The sequence below is a fragment of the Ranitomeya variabilis genome, chromosome 3 (assembly GCF_051348905.1).
Source record: "Ranitomeya variabilis isolate aRanVar5 chromosome 3, aRanVar5.hap1, whole genome shotgun sequence".
Lineage (NCBI taxonomy): Eukaryota > Metazoa > Chordata > Amphibia > Anura > Dendrobatidae > Ranitomeya > Ranitomeya variabilis.
In genome coordinates, this window is record NC_135234.1 from 598,211,641 (window position 1) to 598,233,855 (window position 22,215).

At 42.3% G+C, this 22,215-nt stretch overlaps 1 protein-coding gene across 7 annotated transcripts in view; it reads right to left on the bottom strand.

Moving 5' to 3' along the window:
- The window catches only part of PCDH17 (protocadherin 17), a 241,316-nt gene that overhangs the window by 151,478 nt on the left and 67,623 nt on the right, over positions 1–22,215 (bottom strand). For 5 of the 7 annotated variants that reach the window (XM_077297286.1, XM_077297281.1, XM_077297279.1 and 2 more), the window contains 2 exons: positions 2,122–2,180; positions 1,852–2,024 (listed from right to left, as the gene is read on the bottom strand). In XM_077297286.1, coding sequence (XP_077153401.1) covers positions 1,852–2,024; positions 2,122–2,180 — 232 coding nt within the window. The remainder of the gene's footprint in view (positions 1–1,851; positions 2,025–2,121; positions 2,181–22,215) is intronic. The other 2 variants (XM_077297283.1, XM_077297282.1) reach the window with 1 other exon arrangement.

Below are 22,215 nucleotides of genomic sequence, written 5' to 3' on the forward strand. Positions count from 1 at the left end.
GCGCTAAAGAGTATATACCGTACAGTTACTAAGGTGGGGCCCAGATATGGAATACTCACCACACACGGGGATATGAACACACACACAAAATGTGCCACACACTACCACGTTCTTGAACACATATACCACCCTTAGCATACATTTCACCACACATGCACCAACCTCGCCACATAAGTCGAAACACAAAAGTCGCCACTCAAAACTCGCCACGCGCAAAACTCGCCACATGCAAAACTAGGCTCACGCAAAATTCGCCACACGTGCAAAACTCACCTCATGGAAAACTCGCCACAGGCAAAACTTGCACATGCGGAAAAATTGCCACATGCACAAACCATGCACATGCAGAAGTTGCCTCACACAAAACTTGTACATACTCACCATGCGCAAAACTTGCTGCACACAACTTGCTACACTAACCTGTCACATGCAACTCGACACATAAAACGTTTGCCACACGAATGTCACCACACAAAACTCATCTCACAAAAGTCGCTACATGCATGTCGCCACACGCAACTCAACACACACAACTTGACACATGAAACTCTCCCTAAAACACACACAAGTCTGGCATTATCCTTCAAAAATAAAAATCTGATTAATAAGCAAACTACAAGAGCAACAAATGTACCATATAGGAAATACGGCAGCTGTCAGTCACATGACCTGTCTATTATGTGTATGTGTGAGCTAATATATACTGCCAGGGGGAGGGCTTCCTGTTGGCTGGGGATTTATCAGGCTGCCAATAGCAACCAATCACAGCTCAGCTTCTATTTTGCTACAGTTAATTAATCTGAGCTCTGATTGGTTAATATAGGCAACAAAGGACATTCTCAGTATAACAAAGCTTGTGTGAGGTAATAGCATGTCAGTTAGGGTGTGTTGGTGGAAAGGCTGATGTCAGTCACATTACTTCTATGTGAGAGGATATAGAAACTGCCAGTTACAGACTATTTTTACCACAATAATGCCTCATAAGAAAAGGAATTCCATGGCACGAATGTCAGCTGATTCGAAAAGAAAAGCTGCATTAGAGGCCAATGAAAAATGTGAAGACTGAGAAACAAGGCTGACACACATGAGAACAGCAGCTGCTTCCTCAAGAGCCAATGAACTTTCTGAGCAGAGGGAAGCGAGGCTTGCAGACATGAAAACAAGAGCTGCTTCCTCAAGGGCCAATGAACTTTCTGAGGAGAGGGAAGCGAGGCTTGCAGACATGAAAACAAGAGCTGCTTCCTCAAGGGCCAATGAACTTTCTGAGGAGAGGGAAGCGAGGCTTGCAGACATGAAAACAAGAGCTGCTTCCTCAAGGGCCAATGAACTTTCTGAGGAGAGGGAAGTGAGGCTTGCAGACATGAAAACAAGAGCTGCTTCCTCAAGAGCCAATTAACTTAGTTTTTGCCTTTTAATAATTACATTTCTATCTATTTGTTTTGTGGTTTTTGTGTGCAGAATACATTTTTGTTAACACATTCTATTTTGCTAACAGCCGTTATTAACCCGGGCGAAGCCGGGTAGTACAGCTAGTATAAAATATAAATGACGTGTTTGTTCTATAGCATATTACTGGGCTCGGATGATCTCCAGTATATTTTATATAATGAGGACCTAGTGCAATAATACTACACATAACGTACATACATAGTACGGTAAATATGCGACTAGTTCCAGACCTTACTCCAGCAGATGCCACTTAGCTGAAATAAGATATGATGTAAAATGTATTTCTCAGCCTCTTCGTTCATATTAGAGTGATGAGGTTACTCTGTGTTGTGGCACGGCTGGAACACGACACGGTGTGATATTTAACCCCTTACTTAACATGATAATGGAGTGGTTACTCACCCTGCTCTAGTGGTTGGCATTTAGCTGAAGTGGTTTTCATCTTAAGGGCTTCTCTTACAGACATGTCACAGCAGGAACCTTTGTTAGTGTCTTGATCACTGTCAGCTTGATCACTGTCTCCATGACCACTGTCCCTTAGGCTTGCTCTCTCTGGGTCTTTGAAGGTTGAACTACTGATTTATTATAAAGAAATAAGTAAATGTAAGTGTCTGCCAATGAGAAATCTGCCCAAAAAGGTGAATTATTGAGCATAATTTTCAATTTTTTTACCTTTGAACAAATTGCTGTCTGCTTCCCATGTAATTGGACTCTGCAGGAAAATTGTCTGTCTGCGGAGAGAAGGGAACATAAATATATAAGTATACACATATGCAAACATTATATTCATTAACGGGGGTTCTGGCATAAAAATTTATAAACAGGGAAAATAATGTATGCTTTTACATTTTAATTAAATTCTGGAGCAAAATTTAACACAGTGGAAAACAAAATTAACCAACCCCAGACACAAGCTCCTAAAATAGGAATTAAAACTGTGCTATTGTTTTATACGGAGAGAAGGACTATGTTTGTCTATGTATTTTTTATTACTTGGCTATGATGCGGATCGGAGGGAACAAAAACAAGTTAATCATTTATTGCTCATTTTTAGCTAGGGTTATACATGTGGGTGCAGTGAATCCACTGAGATGGCCACACAACATTGCGTTAGACAATGGATTTTAGAAGGGTGGTCTTGTCAAGGAGGATGTCTAGTATACAGAATACAGTATGTGGTGGATCGAGGAATCTGGTCTGGATCAAAGAGCTTGTGGTTAAGAGAAATTGTGCACATTGCAGTGCTTGAAGTGTAAGTAAGAAGTCTTTTAACCCTGTAGCATAGCCTCTAAAAAGCCATTTTTATTACCAAGGGTCCATATTCTGAGACATACACTGATTGCTGAAACCAACAGTAAGAAGCACTCAGCTTATGCATGAACGCACTAAGATGTTTACCGGTTCGATAGTAAGTCTATGGGTCTGTTAACCATTCTGCTCACACTCACGAATTAGCTAAATGCTTCTGACTTGTAGTTTGAGCGATCAATAGGGGTCTCAGTACTCAGATTTCCACCAAACAACAGAGGTTTAAGGGGTTAATCATATAAAAGAAATATATTTTATAGGCTTAGTTACACTTTAACCATCACTTTCAAATTACTGGTATGACACTGGCAAAGTCTACAATTATACAGCCATTTATATCAACGTGTCTACAGCGGTATCAGTCTGATTAGATGGAATCTGTCTGAAAATTTTTGCCATTTAGGCCACGTTCACATGTTCAGTATTTGGTCAGTATTTAACATCAGTATTTGTAAGCCAAAATCATGAGTGTGTGAAAAATTCAGAAGTGGTAATGTATTTCTTTTAAATTTTGTTCCTCTTGGTTTTGGCTTACAAATACTGACGTAAAGTACTGACCAAATACTGAACATGTGAACGTGACCTAAATCTGAGAACAGCATGATGTAGGATGAGAAACCCTTATTTCAGGGATGTGTCACTTACTAGGCTGTGTGTTGTTTCGATAAAATCAGTGTTAAATCAGCAAATTATCACTGGAGGACTAGGTGTCATATGCCTCCTCATCCACCCACACCACTGATTAGAGGCTTTCTGTCATTATATAGTGCACACAGAAAGCTGCCAATCCGTGGTGTGGGCGGGGTTATACAGAGCTCAGCATTCAGAGAACTGAGAGATTTTATCAAAACAGCACCAAACAGCCCAGTAAGTGACACATTGCTGGAATAAGAGTCTCTGTCCCTACATTATGCTGCTCTCAAATACATAGTGAGAACCGGCTGACAGATTCCCTTTAAGTGTCATCCGTATAAGATCTAAAAACCATAATGAATTTAAGAAGCAGGGCATGGGGTGAAACTCAACAGAATAACTGTTAATGTTACTTCGTCGTAGTATCAGAGACAAAAAATTCTTCAGTCGCGCTTTATGGTTCCAAAACTGAACAAACCCCTTAAACGCCCTTGAGTGCCCCTAGAGATTTAGTGCTAGTGTCTAACAGTTTGGCTATTTTTTCTTGACGTGTATAACCGGTACTATTGATTTGTAACTGAAAAAATAAAATCTTTTTGTCTTCTTAAGCTTACAGTAATTTATTCACTCCTGACTAAGATCTTGTAGCCAAACTATTCATTTTCATTAATTCAGTTATAGGGTTTTTCCATCTTTAGAAGTTATCACCTATCCTTAGGAGAGGTGATAACTTGTCGATCAGTGTGGGGCCCAGTAGTCGGACTCCCCATCGTCAGCAAGTAATCACCTATCCTGTGGATAGGTAATAAATGCAGAAGATGAGAATGAACTTTTAAAACTTTAGAACTTTTCAAAGATGCGGCCAAAAACTGCTGACTAACTATATAAAATAAGTCTTGGGACACCCAAGTTTAATACAGCCACATATTTTAACAGTATAACGGTGCAAATCCTGACATAGCAAATAACCTTGATCTGAAAGCATTCTTTTGAGCCATGATCACAAAAGTTCATCTCACTAGATCAACAGTTTGGAGAATTTTTTACATCATAACATAGGCTTAAGAATGTGAAGAATGTGCCCAGATGCTATTTGTATAAAACTAGCCTTACAGCACTGCTGCCCCACTGTGTAGAAAAAGGTGTTTGGTCTCTTAATGCATGAGATGGTAATATCAGCACTCCCTAGGTATATCAATTTTCTTTTCTACACACAGTGACATGTAAAAGTGTGGGCATCCCCTGGTCAAACTTACTTTTATTGTGAACAGGTACGCAAGTTGAAGATTAAATGATTTTTTTTTTCAACTTTTACATTTTAAAATTTACAAAAAGGAAAATGGGCCAATGCAAATATTTGGGCACCCTTGAAGATTTGTGTGCTTTGACCAAGGTTTCAGACCTTAAATAGTCTTTTATGGTTATGACATATTCACTATCATTGTTAGAAAAGGACAGGAGATGCAAATTTCCTCGCTTTATAAAAACCCAGCATCCTCTAACCTTGTGCAGGAAAAGGCTATAAGAAGATAGCAAAACATTTTCAAGTTGTCCTATCCTCACTTCAAAATGTAATAAAAAATAACAGTTAACGGGAACAGTGGAGGTTAAGATAAAGTCTAGCAGACCAAGCAAAATTTCAGGGAGAGCTGATTGTAGGATTGCAAAAGAGGCAAATTAGAACCCCCACCTGACTGAAAAAGACCTTCAGAAAGATTTAGCAGACTCTGCAGTTGTGGTACATTGTTCTGCTCTGCAGAGACATCTGCACAAATATGGTCTTCATGGAAGAGTTATCAGAAGAAAACCTCTCCCGTGTCCGCATCATAAAATTCAGCATCAGAAGTATGCAAAAGAACATCTAAACAAGCTTGCTACATTCTGGAAACAAGTCCTGTTGACCTATGAGGTTAAAATATAAATCTTTGGCCACAATAATCAAAGGTATATGTGAAGAAAAAGGGGTCAACACTCCAGAAATGAACATCTATCTCATCGACCATTAAGCATGGAGGTGGATCAAACATGCTGTTGTGTTGCAGCCAATGGAAGAGGGAAGAATGGATTAAATTAAACTTCAAATATGCAAATTTGAAGATTTTACCTCTAGTGCCATCCACTGGAAGTAGTAATCCTATAAGTCATTATTGACCCTTAAATAAGCTTTGCAATATGACTTAGGAATAAAAGCCAAATCAGAATCGCACACTGTTTCGGGGCATTGCCCTTTGTTAGTACAAAGTATGAGATCTGATTTGGTTGGGTGAAAGGCTAAAACTGGGATCTAAGGGGTAACGTTTTCCTTGTGGAGAGAGACATGCCAGGTCAGACACAGCAGTATGAGAACTTAGATAAGATACTTAAACACCTTGAATGCTCTCAACTAATTCTTCATGCAAACATAACATCATCTGTAAAAATCTGAAGTTGAAAAAAGGATGGCTTCTACAAATGGATAATGATCTTAAACACAAGCCAGAATCCACAATAGACTACCTCAAAAGGTGAAAGCTGAAGGTTTTACCATGGCCCTCACAGTCCCCTTATCTAAACATCATTGAAAATCTGTGCCCAGATGTCCGTCCCAGGAATCTCATAGAACTGGAAGAATTTTCTAAGGAAGAATGGATGAAAATCCCTCAAACAAGAATTGAACATACAGGTTCTGATACTATCAAAAGGGGCTGCTACTAGGCGCTAACCGTGCAGGATGCCCAAACTTTTGCATCAGCCCATTTTCCTTTTTTGTAATGTTTAAAATGTAAAAGATGAAAAATATCCTTTTTTTTTAAATGTGTCATCTTTAGCTTTAGGCCTTTTAGATATCATTTAATCTTCAATTTGCTTAACTGTTCACAATAACAGTAATTTTGACCAGGGGTTCTGAAACTTTTACATGACACTGTATATCACATACCAATTCAGTCTTTTCAAAAGAGATCAGAAATTTGTGGAAAAAAAATCGTATGGAAATGAAAAGATATCCTTTAGACCAAATCTCTTATGGGTATTTTTCTTAATTTGAACAAAAGCAAGCATTGCATGTATGGCTAATTTAATCTTCATAATTAAGTCTCATCCATATTAATAGCTGTTGCTGTGTAACACCACTGCATGCAAACAATATTATTAATGATCACAGTTGCCTAGTGCAAAAGAAAAAAAATGTCATTTAATGGTTCCGTTAAGTATTTTTAGCACAGCAAGCTCGCAAACCAAAGATCTAATGTTGTTTACTAGATTCAAATTATATGGGCTCCTGCCAATTACAGTCTGAATTATCGCTGTATAAGCCATGGAAGCTTCAAGTGACATAAACAATAGAAATGAAACAAAGGAAATAAAGAGGCTAGGAATGAGGCGAATGCATCAACCGCGAGCATCAACAAGCCCTTGCAGCTGTCATATTGATAAAGTCTTGACTGCTCTACATATCTCATCACATCGCGCTGCACTTGCAATGCTATTTTAATGTGCGTGTGTGCATGCAAAAAACATTTAAGAAGCGCTACGAAAATGCTTAATTAATGAAGCAGAAAGCCTAAGGTATTGGTTAATGTTCCACAGCGAGTGTTTACATAAATGGCTAATCTTAAAAATTACCCTCTTTTTTTTCTGGGAGTTAATTTCCTTTAATCTTGCTGGTGGCCTTGTGTCATTAAAAAGATTTTCAGTAATGAAGATCTAATGATGTCATTTATAAGACTGTACAAGATGCTAGAAGTTTGGTTGTAGCGACATCCTTCACGTAAAATCGCTTTGAACTGCTATTTCCGCCGTCTCCTAAATGATTTTATAAGTGTGCTACTTCCAACTTTGTACGGTTCTTGCTAAATCTGATCAAATTAGAATCTTAAAATGTTCAAGACTTTATTTTAGGTTAAGAAAGTCTAAGAAATATCATCAGTAACTACAAGTAGTTACAGTGGCATGGAAAAGTTTGGGTACCCCTGGTCAAAATTACTGGTTCTTGAGAACTGTTAAGTTGAAAATGAAATGATCTCTAATAGGCCAAAAGTTAAAGATGACACATTCACCTTGTATTTTAGGCCAAAAAAAAAATCTATGTATATTGCACATTTTAAAAATTACAGAAAGGAAAATGGGCTGATGCAAAAGTTTTGGCATGCTACATGGTTAGTACTTAGTAGCATAACTTGTAAACGCTTTTTGTAGCCAGACAAGTCTCTCAATTCTTGAATTGAGCAGTATCTGCCAAGTGTCACACCTCCACCGATCAGACAGTGATGACCCAAACTAAGGATAGGTCATCAATGTTAAAGTAGTGAACAACTCGTTTAAACCCTTTAAGACTTAACAGAGCATACTTTGCTGCAAATGTAACTCCATCTTTTGCACTGTTATTCTAATCTTATTTCTCATGAGCAACAGACTCACTAATATTCTTGGGTTATCAAGAGTAGTTCATAAAAGTAAGAGAAGATATTGTTTTGAACAAACAAGGAAAATGATACAAAAAGATAACAATTGGCATTGATTTTTACACAGCTAGAAGTTTATTACTCAAGTTCAAAGCTAAAGAACACCATACAAAGTGCGGCTGCACGAGCCGGTGATGCTACTGTGCAGTTGCGAGATTTTGTTGGGATGATGCAGCCCATGACATCCATATCAATGAAAGCTGGATGATGGCTAATGGGCGCAGAGAGGCGGCACAGAAGCCACAGCAATGATCAACATTGAACCGGATCATACAATTTACATACAGGATGGGAGAAATTCAAAAGGTATTTTTGAGGGGTATATAGAGAGAGAGTCAGGAGACAATACAATAGTTTGTAGAATGGATTACAGGAGCTGTAAAAAGTGGTGGCATTTGTTCAGACACTAAAACACTGGTGACAGGCTGTCATTAAGAAAAAAATATTTTTCACAATTTTTCTTCCTTGGAATAGTCTAGAAAAACTAACATTTTAACTATTTGTGGTTTATTTGTATGCAGCAAACTCAATGCAGTGATGTCTACATCTTTTCTAATCATCTACAATTAATTTGCTACGTATCCTTAGTGGATATACAGTAGATGTAGGATATAAGTTGTTGAGTGTAAAACAACTGGGTTTAACACTTTTGCATAATTCAATATAGTTTCACATGTCAGACACTCAAGGTATGTGTGTCTGGACTGGTTGTGGGTATCCTGTCCTGAGCCCAACAGCCTTATATATTGTTGATTTAAGCTCAGGAAACCAGTGAGGACATCATAATCCATACTCAAATCGTGAATGTCAGACCAGTGAAACCAGCTCTGCGCTGAGCAGTGCAGGGAGTCAGAAGATGCTGAGGAGACAGTAGCAGTGTGGGAAGAGGGAGAGATAAGTATTTGATTATTTTTTTATGTATGGAGCATTATATGAGGCCCATCGTGTATGGAGCACTATATGGGGCATTCTGCATGGAGCATTATATTGGGCCCATTCTCTAAGGAACACTAAATGGTCCCATTTTGCATGGAACACTATATGGGGCACATTCTACATGGAGCACTATATAGAGCCCAGTCTGTAGATAGCATTATATGGGGCTCATTATACTGTATGGAGCACTATATGCAGCTCATTATACTGTATGGAGTACTATATGGGGCCTGTTCTGTTTGGAGCATTATATGAGGCCCATTTTTTTGCGTGGAGAACTATATGTAATGGTGCAATATCAAAGATATAACTCCTTTGAACAATAATTTTAAAATAAACAACTACATAGTAAATTCAGTGATGTTTCAATTATATATTTATGATCATTTTTTATTTAGAATCAGAAATATCCCATTTTCACTAAAGCATTTTTTCACTATTTAGACATTTTGATAGGCTAATTTAAAACTTGCTTCAAAATCAATGGGAATACAAGAGGTTGAAAACTGTTATGGCCAAGATGATGAGATTTTGCGATAGTGTGATTTTGTTGTCTTAATACAGTTAGATGAAAATTGATTAAAAAACACTTAAACGTGGAATTCAAGAGATTCCGATCTATCAATACACTATGGAAAAATGAGGTCAAGTCACTAGTATATTAAGCTCTGGCCTCACTGAGCTGTAACACAATTTATTTTGTATATTTCATAATAATATTATTTTACGTATATGGTGCAAAAAATATTGTAAAATTTAATAGTTGTATTAAATGCATATTGCAATTACAGGTAAATCTGCTGTGCTCTAGATCAGGAATAGGTAATGTAGAAATAGCTATGATTGTTTTATACAGTAGGTCTATAAGGCTTATACCATGACAGGACTGTAATACCCTGTTCGATTGTCATTCAAAAGGTAAAAAAAAAAAAAATATGCAAAAAATAACAGGTAAAACTGTGAGCACTGTATTACTTATTGATCAGGTTACAGTAAAATATGTGTCATATGGATGGATATATAATACTGTCTTATGACAATAAGGGTTTATCTGGGACTAAATTACTGATGACCTATCTACATGATAGGTCATCAATATGAGATCAACATGAGTCCAACACCAGGGAACCCTCACCGATCAGCCGATATCTGCATACACCCAACCACTACTGGAGCAAGGTACAGAGTAGAACACAGCTTTGTACATTGCTTACATCTGACTGCTGCTTGAGCAGATATCCACTAATCGGTAGGGTGCCTGGTGCTGAACACCTACCAATTTTATAATAGTGACCTAACCTATTAATAGAGTAAATGGTCTGCATTCAGTGTAGCACTTGTGGAGGTGCCAGTAAGGAGAATTAAATTTGAATACTTTTAGGAAACCAGCATTCTTCAATTCAGGATTCTTGATAATGAAAAGCATTTTATTGGCAAGACAAATATTTATTCATGTCTGCAATGCTTATTGTGAGCTATTGTGACATTTCAGCTCCTGCCAAGCCTTGGTCTCACTGGCACAGGCACAGTATGCAAAGGAAAAAAAATCAAATCTGCGGTTCCTCAATTGGGATCACACCAGAGCTGTTGGCAAAACCAATGGAGCAGTGTGCTCTAGTGAGAAGTCGCTAGAAGTGGCATACTACTTGTAGCCATCTGTGCTACAGAGCACATCACTCCATGCCACTTCCAGCTGCCTCTTCACCACAGCACACCGAGTCCTTGCCACTTTACAGCTGCCTTTTCACCAGAGAACATCTCTCGGTACAATCTCTAGCTGCCTCTTCACCAGAGTACATCTCTCGGTACCATCTCCAGCTGCCTCTTTGCCAGATCACATTGCTTGGTACCATTTCTAGCTGCCTCCTGACCAGATAACATCGCTTGGTCCCATTTCTAGCTGCTTCTTCACCAAAGTACATCGCTTGGTAACATTTCTAGCTTCCTCTTGACCAGAGAACATCGCTCGGTACCATCTCTAGCTGCCTCTTCACCAGAGCACATGGCTTGGTCCCATTTCTAGCTGCCTCTTCACCAGAGAACATTGCTTGGTACCATTTCTAGCTGCCTCCTGACCAGATAACATCGCTTGGTCCCATTTCTAGCTGCTTCTTCACCAAAGTACATCGCTTGGTAACATTTCTAGCTTCCTCTTGACCAGAGAACATCGCTCGGTATTATCTCTAGCTGCCTCTTCACCAGAGCACATGGCTTGGTCTCATTTCTAGCTGCCTCTTCACCAGAGAACATTGCTTGGTACCATTTCTAGCTGCTTCTTCACCAGAGCACATTGCTTGGTCCCATTTCTAGCTGCCTCTTCACCAGAGCACATCGCTTGGTACCATATCTAGCTGCCTCTTGACCGGAGAACATCTCTCAGTACCATCTCTAGCTGCTTCTTCGCCAGAGTACATCTTTCTGTACCATTTCTAGTTGCCTCTTCACCAGAGAACATTGCTTAGTTTTGCCAATAGCTACGGCATGATCGCAAGATAGGACCCACAGTTTCTTCCTCTGCATTCTGTAACAGTGAGATTAAGGCTCGAGAGAAGCCGAAACATCACAATAATCACAATAAGCATTGAATACATGATTTTATTTACAAGACAACAAATAATTTTCTATATTACAAAAAATCCTGAATTGCAGAGTGTTGTTGTTCTAAACTATCCCATTGATAGTCCATAAGTAGATTAGCTCCAGAAAACCCTTTTAAACATTTGAGAATTTGGCCCAAACATCATGATGAATAGCTTCTCCTATTATATATTGTTATAAACAACTGTACCATTTGGTAGAAAGTGAAAAATGTAACTTCGATCCTTGCTACTTGTATGTTCTCATTTTAATGCAAAGTTGAAGACTTGAGTAGAATATGATAAAGTTGTAGTTCTTACACACTGTATTGTAGTAACCAGTCTATCCTAAAGGTGTTGATTACTTTTTAAAATTTCTTTTATCAAAAGAGTTCCTATGAAAATAAGTATTTCACATTGGGCCTCCAGGCTCAGAACTGTTTTCTGGTGCAGTGCCATCATGGGAGTAATGAAGAATTATGCCACTCTTCTAGATATTCTGGGTCTTCCAGAGAAAGAATCTCTGTAGCAGCTCAGTGCTATGGCAAATATATCAGGACTCTGAAAGACAATTACTATTAACTCCAAATTCTCTAACACGGCATTCTGAGATTTGATTATCAAGACAATTCCTTTAACTAATTCATTTGCTCACTTCAAAGCTACATTGGCACTGTTCAAAGAAAAGAGAAGGTAAAGTTAGCCTAACAGCAATCAAATAATTTAATTCCTTGATCTCAGTTTCAATTATTAATTTGATACGTCTACAAATTAAAGACAAAAAAATTAATATAGGTAGAAAGAACCTCTTTAAGAATTTACAACTTAACTCAAATCCCAGGTACATATATATTATTTCTAAATGTATCAGACCTTCTAAAAGTTTTCTCCTGAAATTCTTAAAATTGTGCTCAACATTAAAATGATGTCTCACTCTGCTCATAATGAAATATATTACACTTTAAATGTGAGACAATCACTTCATACAAAACTCTTAGATATTGAAAAAACTGTGACAAAGAGTCATTGAGATTAAGAATATACGTAGTAGATACAAGTCTGTATGGCCATGGCAGCAATGTGAATACAGCTACATAGTACAGAACTGCAGGGACTTTTTGCACCAGAATAAGGCTTTGTGCACACAGCTTTGTCATATACCTGGTGCGCACTTATGGTTTCAGGTCTGCCCGTAGTAGGGCAGGGCATAGTGTGCAGGCACAAGCCGGCGATTTCTCTGTGAAGGCGTGTGATTTCGCCCGGCTATGTGGATGATGCAGGGGGTGTCATCCTAGGATGGCGAGCAGCAGCCTGGAGGAGGGATAAAGAGCCCAGAAAGGACGCCTATCAGTCCGGACTGACAGGATTAACAAACATTGTATGAGAACTTTAAAAGGTTTTTGGGGGTATACAGAGGGAGTCAGGGGGTTATATAACCATTTATAGAATGAAGCACAGGCGCTGATTAAGATAACTGTGTTAGTTCATACATGACAAAACTGTTGACAGGTTCCCTTTAAAGTGTATCTATCACCAATATCGGGGGCTGCCTTTTTTTTAACAAAACAGATGGCAGCCTCAACAAAACAGATGGCAGCCTCAGCATGATGATTTTTTTAAAATATTATCCAGTAACAAAACATCTCAGAAGTCCCCTAATGTCACGAAAGGGCCTGATCTTATAGCAAAGTCAGACCAGAACTTCTGGGCTCTGGGATCCGGGCATGTAGAATTTGGACTCTCAAACTTCCAAAACTATTCTGGTTCTTTGCACTAATCCAGCTATTTCAAGTACTTTACTAAGCTGTTATAAAATGGTAATCTCTGTAATAATGAGAGGGGTGAGCGAGATCTGGCTGTAGATGGGTCAGTGGTCCCGATCTTCATATATCACAACTGGAGTTTGGGCCTTACTTTGCTAGCAAATTGGACCTTTTTAGGAACATTAGGACTACTTCTGGTTTTGTTATTAGATTACATTTAGAAAAAAAATGACCAATCTGGGGTTAACCACCATTTTCTTAAATTAAAAGTTAAGTGCTAAACTGGTGATAGTTACACTTTAAAGGAATATTTTAGAAAAACCTTACACTATCGCGACCCCTGAGGCCAACACTGCGTATGCCAGAATGTAATAGCCTTTTATGGTCATTTTCTTTAATATGAAGTTTTCACTTAAAGTAAAAAGGAATTATATTTTTATATTTTTTATTTCCTATTTGAGTCAGCTAATACAGAAACTCTACAGCACAAAATCTTCACCATGTAATTATATTATGTTAAAGCCTAGAGTGATGGAATAGTTTAACACTTTCTCTTGGGAATTAAAACCTCCATGTTATAATACTGCTATGTGAAATCAAACTGTCACAATATTTTTACTTTTACTACTTTATCTTTTATCAACCCAAACTGAGTAAAATCACCCACCAATATCTGCAGACCATTAAAGACCATCCGTCGTGTGTGTGTACAGTTATATGTGAGTACACCAAACACAATCTCAGCCAACTTGATGAGGGCAATTGATCAACTAGAGTTCATGATGCAATCTAAATTAATTGCGGGTATAAGCTTTTCAAAATCATATGACTTAATTTGCATTAATCAAGCTCAAGGTGCAATTGCCAGCAATTTACAAAGTCAGATTAGATCAATTTCTATCACTATCTACATATTTTATGTAAGATTGTGACATGGGCTCTACAGGACTATGAAAAGTTTGGAGAGTTCATTGCTACACACACATACATATATACTGTATATAGTGGGTACAGAAAGTATTCATATCCCTTTAAACTCTTTGTTTCATTGCAGCAATTTGTTAAATTCAAAAAAGTTCATTTTTTCACATTAATGTACATTCTGCACCCCATCTTGGCTGAAAAAAAAAAACAGAAATGTAGCCATTTTTGCGAATTTATTAAAAAAGATAAACTGAAATATCACACGGTCAACAGTATTCAGACCCTTTGCCCAGTATTGAGTAGACGCAACCTACTGAGTTAGTACAGCCATGAGTCTTCTTGGGAATGATGCAACAAGTTTTTCACACCTAGATTTGGGGATCCTCTGCCATTCTTCCTTGCAGATCCTCTCTAGTTCCATTAGGTTGGATAGTGAACGTTGGTGGACAACCATTTTCAGGTCTCTCCAGAGATGCTCAATTAGGTTTAGGTCAGGGCTCTGGCTGGGCTGGTCAAGAATGGTCACAAAGTTATTCTGAAGCCATGCCTTTGTTATTTTAGCTGTGTGCTTAGGGTCATTGTCTTGCTGGAAGGTGAACCTCTAGCCAAGTCTGAGGTCTAAAGCACTCTGGAAGAGGTTTTCATTCAGGATATCTCTATACTTGGCCACATTCACATTTCCTTCAATGACAACCAGTCGTCCTATCCCTGCAGCTGAAAAAAAGCCCCATAGCATGGTGCTGCCACCATCATCATTCACTGTTGGGATTGTATTGGGCAGGTGATGAGCAGTGTCTGGTATTTCTCCACACATACCACTTAGAATAATCACCAAAAAGGTCTATCTTTGTCTCATCAGACCAGAGAATCTTATTTCTCATAGTCTGGGCGTCCTTCATGTGTTTTTAAGCAAACTCTATGTGGGCTTTCATATGTCTTGCACTGAGGAGAGGCTTCTGTTGGGCCACTCTGCCATAAAGACCCAACTGGTGAAGGGCTGCAGAGATAGTCGACTTTGTGGAACTTTCTCCCATTACCCAACTGCATCTCTGGAGCTCAGCCACAGTTATCTTGGGGTTCTTCTTTACCTCTCTCACCAAGGCTCTTCTCCCACGATGTTAGGGCTAGCAAAACGCACCGAGTAAATAGAGATGTTTTTACTGATATTGGTGCGTTCGCAGCCCGGGGTCCACCGTGCAGGAGTAACTGCTGCTAGCAAACGGCGGCACTATATGGCGGTATGGACTAACTCAGCTAATTCACCGAGTAGCCGTGAAAGCAAAGCACTGTGCCCTGTTAAGACTTCACAGAGGCACAGGCTAACTGCCCAAACAGAGAGCAGTCAGTGGTCACGCATGCACACAAAACTCCTCGCCGGAGGTGCCAGCATTCTAGGGGCTTATTTTAGCCAGGTCCCTGAATACATACAAACACAAACTCCTCGCCGGAGGTGCCAGCATTCTAGGGGCTTATTTCAGCCGGGTCCCTGAACACACTCACGTGACCACACTGGCGTAAAGCACATGTGGCCATGCGAGCCTTAAATAGTTGCAGCACCTACAGGACCTTCCTAGAAGGACCAATGAGAGGCTGCCACAGAGCGTGAGAACCTACAGGACCTTCCTGAAGGACCAATGGCCTTAGCTGCAGTATCTGATCATGTGACCCTCGATCTCCACTGAGAGATCTTACTCTGGGCATGCTCAGAACGAGAAAAGCAGGACTTAGTCCCAGAAGCGTCTGCTCGCCGCTGCCCAGCACTGACTTCAATGGCAGAAGCAGGAAAGGCAGCAGTAACTCTTTGTACAGAGTCAGACTGAGCGAGACGCTGGGACCGACGTCTCCGCTGAGCAGGCTCCACTGCGGCAGGAGAAGAATGGGAGACCACAGCAGAGATAGCCTGAGATTCCCCCTGTGCAGAGGCGGGAACTCGACCCCTAACATTACCCCCCCTCCTAGGGCCCCCCTCCTTGGGCCTCGCTACGTTTGAAGGCAGCAATGAGCTGTGGAGCCCGAATGTGCTCAGCAGGCTCCCAGGACCTATCCTCAGGACCGTAACCCTTCCAGTCCACCAAATAAAATTTTTTGCCACAAACCACCTTGCACCCCAAAATAGCGTTCACCTCGTAATCGTCCATAGACGAACCCGATGTCCCGGCAGATGACTCAGAAAACTGGGACATGTATAAGGGCTTAAGGAGGGACACATGAAAGGTGTCGGTGATACCTAGGCATGGAGAAAGGGCTAGATGGTAGACCACAGGATTAACCTGTCTGAGGACCTTGAAGGGACCCAAGTAGCGAGGAGCAAACTTAGGGGACTCAAAACGCAGCCTGATGTTACGAGCGGAGAGCCACACTAAGATGCCAGGAGCAAAGGTCGGGGCAGGGCGCCGATGTGCATCGGCGGAGGACCTCATTCTCTCCTTGGAGGCCCGGATGGCATTGAGTGTGGTCTCAAATATCTCGTGCCTCCACTGCCCAGTCTGCCACCCTGGAGTCAGCAGAGGACACGGGCATAGGCACAGGAACCCGCGGATGCTGGCCGTAATTAAGGAGGAAAGGAGTCTGACCAGTGGAGTCGGCTACAGCGTTAAGGGCAAACTCTGCCCACGGTAACAAGGATGCCCAGTCATCCTGCCTGGCAGAAACAAAATGTCGTATATGAGTGACCAGAGTCTGATTGGCTCTCTCAACCAACCCATTCGTCTCGAGATGATAAGCCGAGGAGAGATTTAACTCAATACTGAGTAGATGACAAAGCTCCCTCAAGAATCGAGACGCAAACTGGGGACCCCGGTCACTGACAATCTTGTCCGGCATACCGTGTAAGCGAAAGATATGCTTGATGAACAAGGCTGCCGGAGCCCGTGCAAAAGGTAGCCGTGGAAGAGGCACCAAATGAACCATTTTGGAAAAATGGTCGGTGATCACCCAGATAATGGTGCAACTACGAGACTTGGGTAAGCCCACCACAAAGTCCATCCTGACCATCTCCCGGGGCCTGTCCGCCACCGGCAGAGGGTAAAGCAACCCAGCTGGCCGTTATCGAGGGGACTTGTTCTTGGCGCAAGAGACACACACCCGAACATAGTCTGCGACATCACGAGCCATATGCGGCCACCAGTAAATCCTCGCCAGTAACTCAGATGTCCTTTTGGAACCAAAATGTCCACCCACCCTGGACGAGTGTGCCTAAGAGAGAATCTCCGGTCGCAAACTGGATGGTACAAAAGTCTTGCCCGGAGGCGCAGACTTTAGCGAAACCTAGGCCACAGTTCTCAGGCTCTCAGTGGGGACAATAAGCCGAGGCTCCTCTTCCTCCTCCACAGATGACACAACAGAGCGAGAGAGAGCGTCAGCATGAATGTTCTTCTCCCCAGAAAGAAAATGGAGGGTGAAAGGAAACCGGGAGAAGAACAAGGACCATCTGGCCTGGCGAGAATTTAACCGCTGGGCTGTCTGCAGGTACACCAAATTTTTATGATTTGTGAAGACTTGGAAGGGAATACGAGCTCCTTCCAAGAGATGTCTCCACTCCGAGAACGCCAACTTCATGGCTAGCAACTCCCTGTCCCCAATGGAATAATTCCTCTCTGCTGGTGAGAAGGTCTTAGAAAAGAAGAAGCAAGGATGCTTCCAACCTTGAGCATCCTTTTGGAAGAGGACTGCTCCAGCACCAACAGATGAGGCATCCACCTCCATGATAAATGGCGTATCTACATCGGGGCAATGTAGGATGGGAGCGCTAGCGAAGTGTGACTTTATCGAGTTAAAGGCCTTGGAGACCTCCTCAGACCACAATTTGGGATTTGCCCTCTTCTTGGTGAGGGCAACCAAGGGAGCTACCAAAGTTGAGAAGTGCGGAATGAACTGGCGATAATAATTAATGAACCCCATAAAGCGCTGCACCGCTTCAAGAGAATGAGGTTCCTGCCAGTCCATCACAGCCTGTAGTTTGGCAGGATCCATAGCCAATCCCTGGGCGGAGATGATATAGCCTAGGAAAGGTAAGGACTCCTGCTCGAACATACACTTCTCCAACTTAGCATAGAGGGAGTTTGCCCGTAGGAGGTCGAAGACTTTGCAAACAACTCTCCGGTGGGAGTCAATATCTGGAGAGTAGATGAGAATATCATCCAGATAGACTATGACCAAGGTGGTGAGCATATCCCGGAAGATGTCGTTCACAAAGTCTTGGAAAACAGCTGGGGCATTACAGAGCCCGAAGGGCATCACCAGATATTCATAGTGCTCATCCCTGGTGTTAAAAGCTGTCTTCCATTCATCCCCCTCACGGATGCGAATCAGGTTGTAAGCGCAGATCTAGTTTAGTAAACACCCTTGCTCCCCGAAGCCTATCGAAGAGCTCAGGTATCAAGGGCAAAGGATACTTATTCTTAATGGTGATGACGTTAAGACCCCTGTAGTCTATACATGGACGCAGTTCCCCAGCAGGTGACACTGACTTCCTGATGAACCCTCTTGCCAGATTCTCTTAAATGTACTGAGACATTGCCTCCGTCTCCGGGAGAGATAACGGATAAACTCGACCCCGGGGAGGCTCAGCACCAGGCAAGAGATCAATAGGACAGTCATAGGGGCGATGGGGCGGAAGGGTCTCCGCCGCCTTTTTGGAGAACACGTCTGCATAAGACCAATATTGCTTGGGGAGAGAGGATAGATCTGCGGGTACCTCTGTAGTCGCAACCTGAATGCACTCCCTCTGACACCTACCCCACAAGATTCACCCCATCCCAGAATTCTGCTTGAGGACCACTCGATATGAGGAGAGTGGTACCGTAGCCAAGGTATCTCCAACAGGACCTCATCAATTCCTTCAGGAATGATGAGCAGAGATATAATCTCCTGATGGGATGGCGACATGGACAGAGTAAGAGGGATGGTCTGGTGTGTTATCTGTGAGGGCAGTGTCGACCCATTCACCACTCGTACCGTTACTGGTTGAGCTAGCATAACCAGGGGTATTGCGTGACGTTGGGCGAAGGTAGAAGACATAAAATTGCCCTCCACCCCAGAATCCACGCAGAGCTCTACCAAGTGGGAGGATGAGCCTAAAATAATTGTCCCCTTAAAGGACAATTTGGAGGCAAACGTCGCCGTGTCTAGTGTACCTCCACCTACTACCACTAGACGCTGACGTTTCCTCGACCGCTGGGGACATCTGGTGGCAAGATGTCCTGACTGCTGGCAAACATGACAGACCTTGAGTGCACAAGCGGTCCTGGACTTAGATCCCACTCGTGACACTTCCATGGCCTCATGTGACTCAGGAACCTGGACCGGAGATTCCAGAGGTTTGGCGAAGGTGGGAGCCAGACCGAAACCTCTGCCTACACTGGGCTCGCTCTAACCTCCGCTCGTTAAAACGGAGGTCAATTCGAGTAGAGACAGATATTAACTCCTCCAGTGTGGCAGGAATCTCCCTAGTGGCCAGAGCGTCCTTAACGTGATCAGCCAGGCCCCTCCAGAATATGGGGATAAGGGCTTTATCTGACCACTCCAGCTCAGAAACTAAAGTACGAAAGCGGACGGCAAAATGGCTGACCAAGGACTCACCCTGAGTTAATGCCAGCAGTTGGAGCGCCGTGTCATCGGTGACTTGAGGTCCTAAAAAGACCTGTTTCAGAGTGCTCAGGAACAGCGGAGCACTCTGCACCACATGATCGCCACGCTCACACAGCGGCGTAGCCCATTCCAACGCCCTGTCCGACAAGAGAGACAGAATAAATCCCTCCTTAGCCCACTCAGTGGGAAAACGTGCAGCCAGGAGCTCGAGGTGAAGAGAGCACTGACTCATGAATCCCCTACAAGATTTGCTATCTCCAGAAAATTTTTCTGGCAGCGGGAGGCGAGATAATGTCGGAACAGGGGTGGCAGTGGACAAGGTTGCTGCAGCCACGCTAGCAGACTGTACAGCAACTGCGGTAACATCCACAGTGGAGGTTGAGCTCTCGAGAGCTGCCAACCTACCCTCCAGCTGCTGGATATACCGCAAGGATTGCTGAATGTCCGCCATTTACTAGCAAGACCCTGGCGCTAGTATTCTGTTAGGGCTAGCGGAACGCACCGAGTAAATAGAGATGTTTTTATTGATATTGGTGCGTTTGCAGCCCGGGGTCCACTGTGCAGGAGTACCTGCTGCTAGCAAACGGCGGCACTATATGGCCTAACTCAGTTAATTCACCGAGTAGCCGTGAAAGCAAAGCACTGTGCCCTGTTAGACTTCACAGAGGCACAGGCTAACTGCCCAAACAGAGAGCAGTCAGTGGTCACGCATGCACACAAAACTCCTCGCCGGAGGTGCCAGCATTCTAGGGGCTTATTTCAGCCAGGTCCCTGAATACATACAAACACAAACTCCTCGCCGGAGGTGCCAGCGTTCCAGGGGCTTATTTCAGCTAGGTCCCTGAACACACTCTCACGTGACCACACTGGCGCAAAGCACATAACAAAGAACAATACTAGCGCATGGCCGTGTGGCCATGCGAGCCTTAAATAGTTGCAGCACGTACAGGACCTTCCTAGAAGGACCAATGAGAGGCTGCCACAGAGCGTGAGCACCTACAGGACCTTCCTGAAGGACCAATGGCCTTAGCTGCAGTATCTGATCATGTGACCCTCGATCTCCACTGAGAGGTCTTACTCTGGGCATGCTCAGAACGAGAAAAGCAGGACTTAGTCCCAGAAGCATCTGCTCACCGCTGCCCAGCACTGACTTCAATGGCAGAAGCAGGAAAGGCAGCAGTAACTCTTTCTACAGAGTCAGACTGAGCGAGACGCTGGGACCAACATCTCTGCTGAGCAGGCTCCACTGCGGCAGGAGAAGAATGGGAGACTGCAGCAGAGATGGCCCGAGATTCCCCCTGTGCAGAGGCGGGGACTCGACCTCTAACACACGATTGCTCAGTTTGGCTGGACGGCTAGATCTAAGAAGACTTCTGGTGGTCCCAAGTTCTTCCATTTAAGGATTATGGAGGCCACTGTGCTCTTAGGAACCTTGAGTACTGCAGAAACTCTGTTGGAACCTTGGCCAGGTCTGTGGTGTGCCACAATTCACACATTGACAAAAAGTCAAGGCCTAGAGTCAACTAGTTTGGCGATAAGGCTTCTGATGGAAAATGAAGAAACAGGTCTGAGAACCAGATGGTCGGTCTGATAGCATATTTCATATGGGCTGGACAGGTTAGCAGTGTAGTGAGGCATTTTTTTTTCTGTCATCTATGGAATTTACTCAATTTGAATTAAAAAGATCATATACTCAAAAATGCATATGCAGTGTATATTCCACTCAAATAAGTTTGGTCACCTTGAATTTCAATTAATCTTCTCTAAGTGCCTTGCCACAATTATGTCTCTGAGCTCCTTGGCCAGTTCCTTTGACCTCATGATTCTCATTTGGTCTGACATGCACTGGAAGCTAGGAGGTCTTATATAGACAAGTGTGTGCCTTTTCAAATCAATTCATATCATATTAAAAACAGCTGGACTCCAAAGAAGGAGTAGAACCATCTCAAGGAGGATCACAAGGAAATGGACAGCATATAACTTAAATATGAGTGTCTGACCAAAGGGTCTGAAAACTTATGACCATGTGATATTTCAGTTTAACTTTTACAAAAATGTCTACATTTCTTTTTTTTTTCAGTCAAGATGGGGTGCAGAGTGCACATTAATGTGAAAAAAATGAACTTTTTTGAATTTACCAAATGGCTGCAATGAAACAAAGAGTGAAAAATGTAAACGGGTATGAATACTTTCCGTGCGCATTATATATATATATATATATATACTAGATGGTGGCCCGATTCTAACGCATCGGGTATTCTAGAATATGTATGTCCACGTAGTATATTGCCCAGCCACGTAGTATATTGCCCAGCCACGTAGTATATTGCCCAGCCACGTAGTATATTGCCCAGCCACGTAGTATATTTCCCAGTTACATTGTATATTGCCCAGTGACGTAGTATACAGCACAGAGCCACGTAGTATATTGCACAGCCCATGTAGTATATTGCCCAGCCACGTATGACACAGGTTAAAAAAATAAAAAAATAAACATATACTCACCTTCCGCAGGCGCGTTGTAGCTCTGTCGCCTGTGTGGGGTGCAGGCGGCAGCTTCCGGTCCCAGGGTGTGATGACGTCGCGGTCACGTGA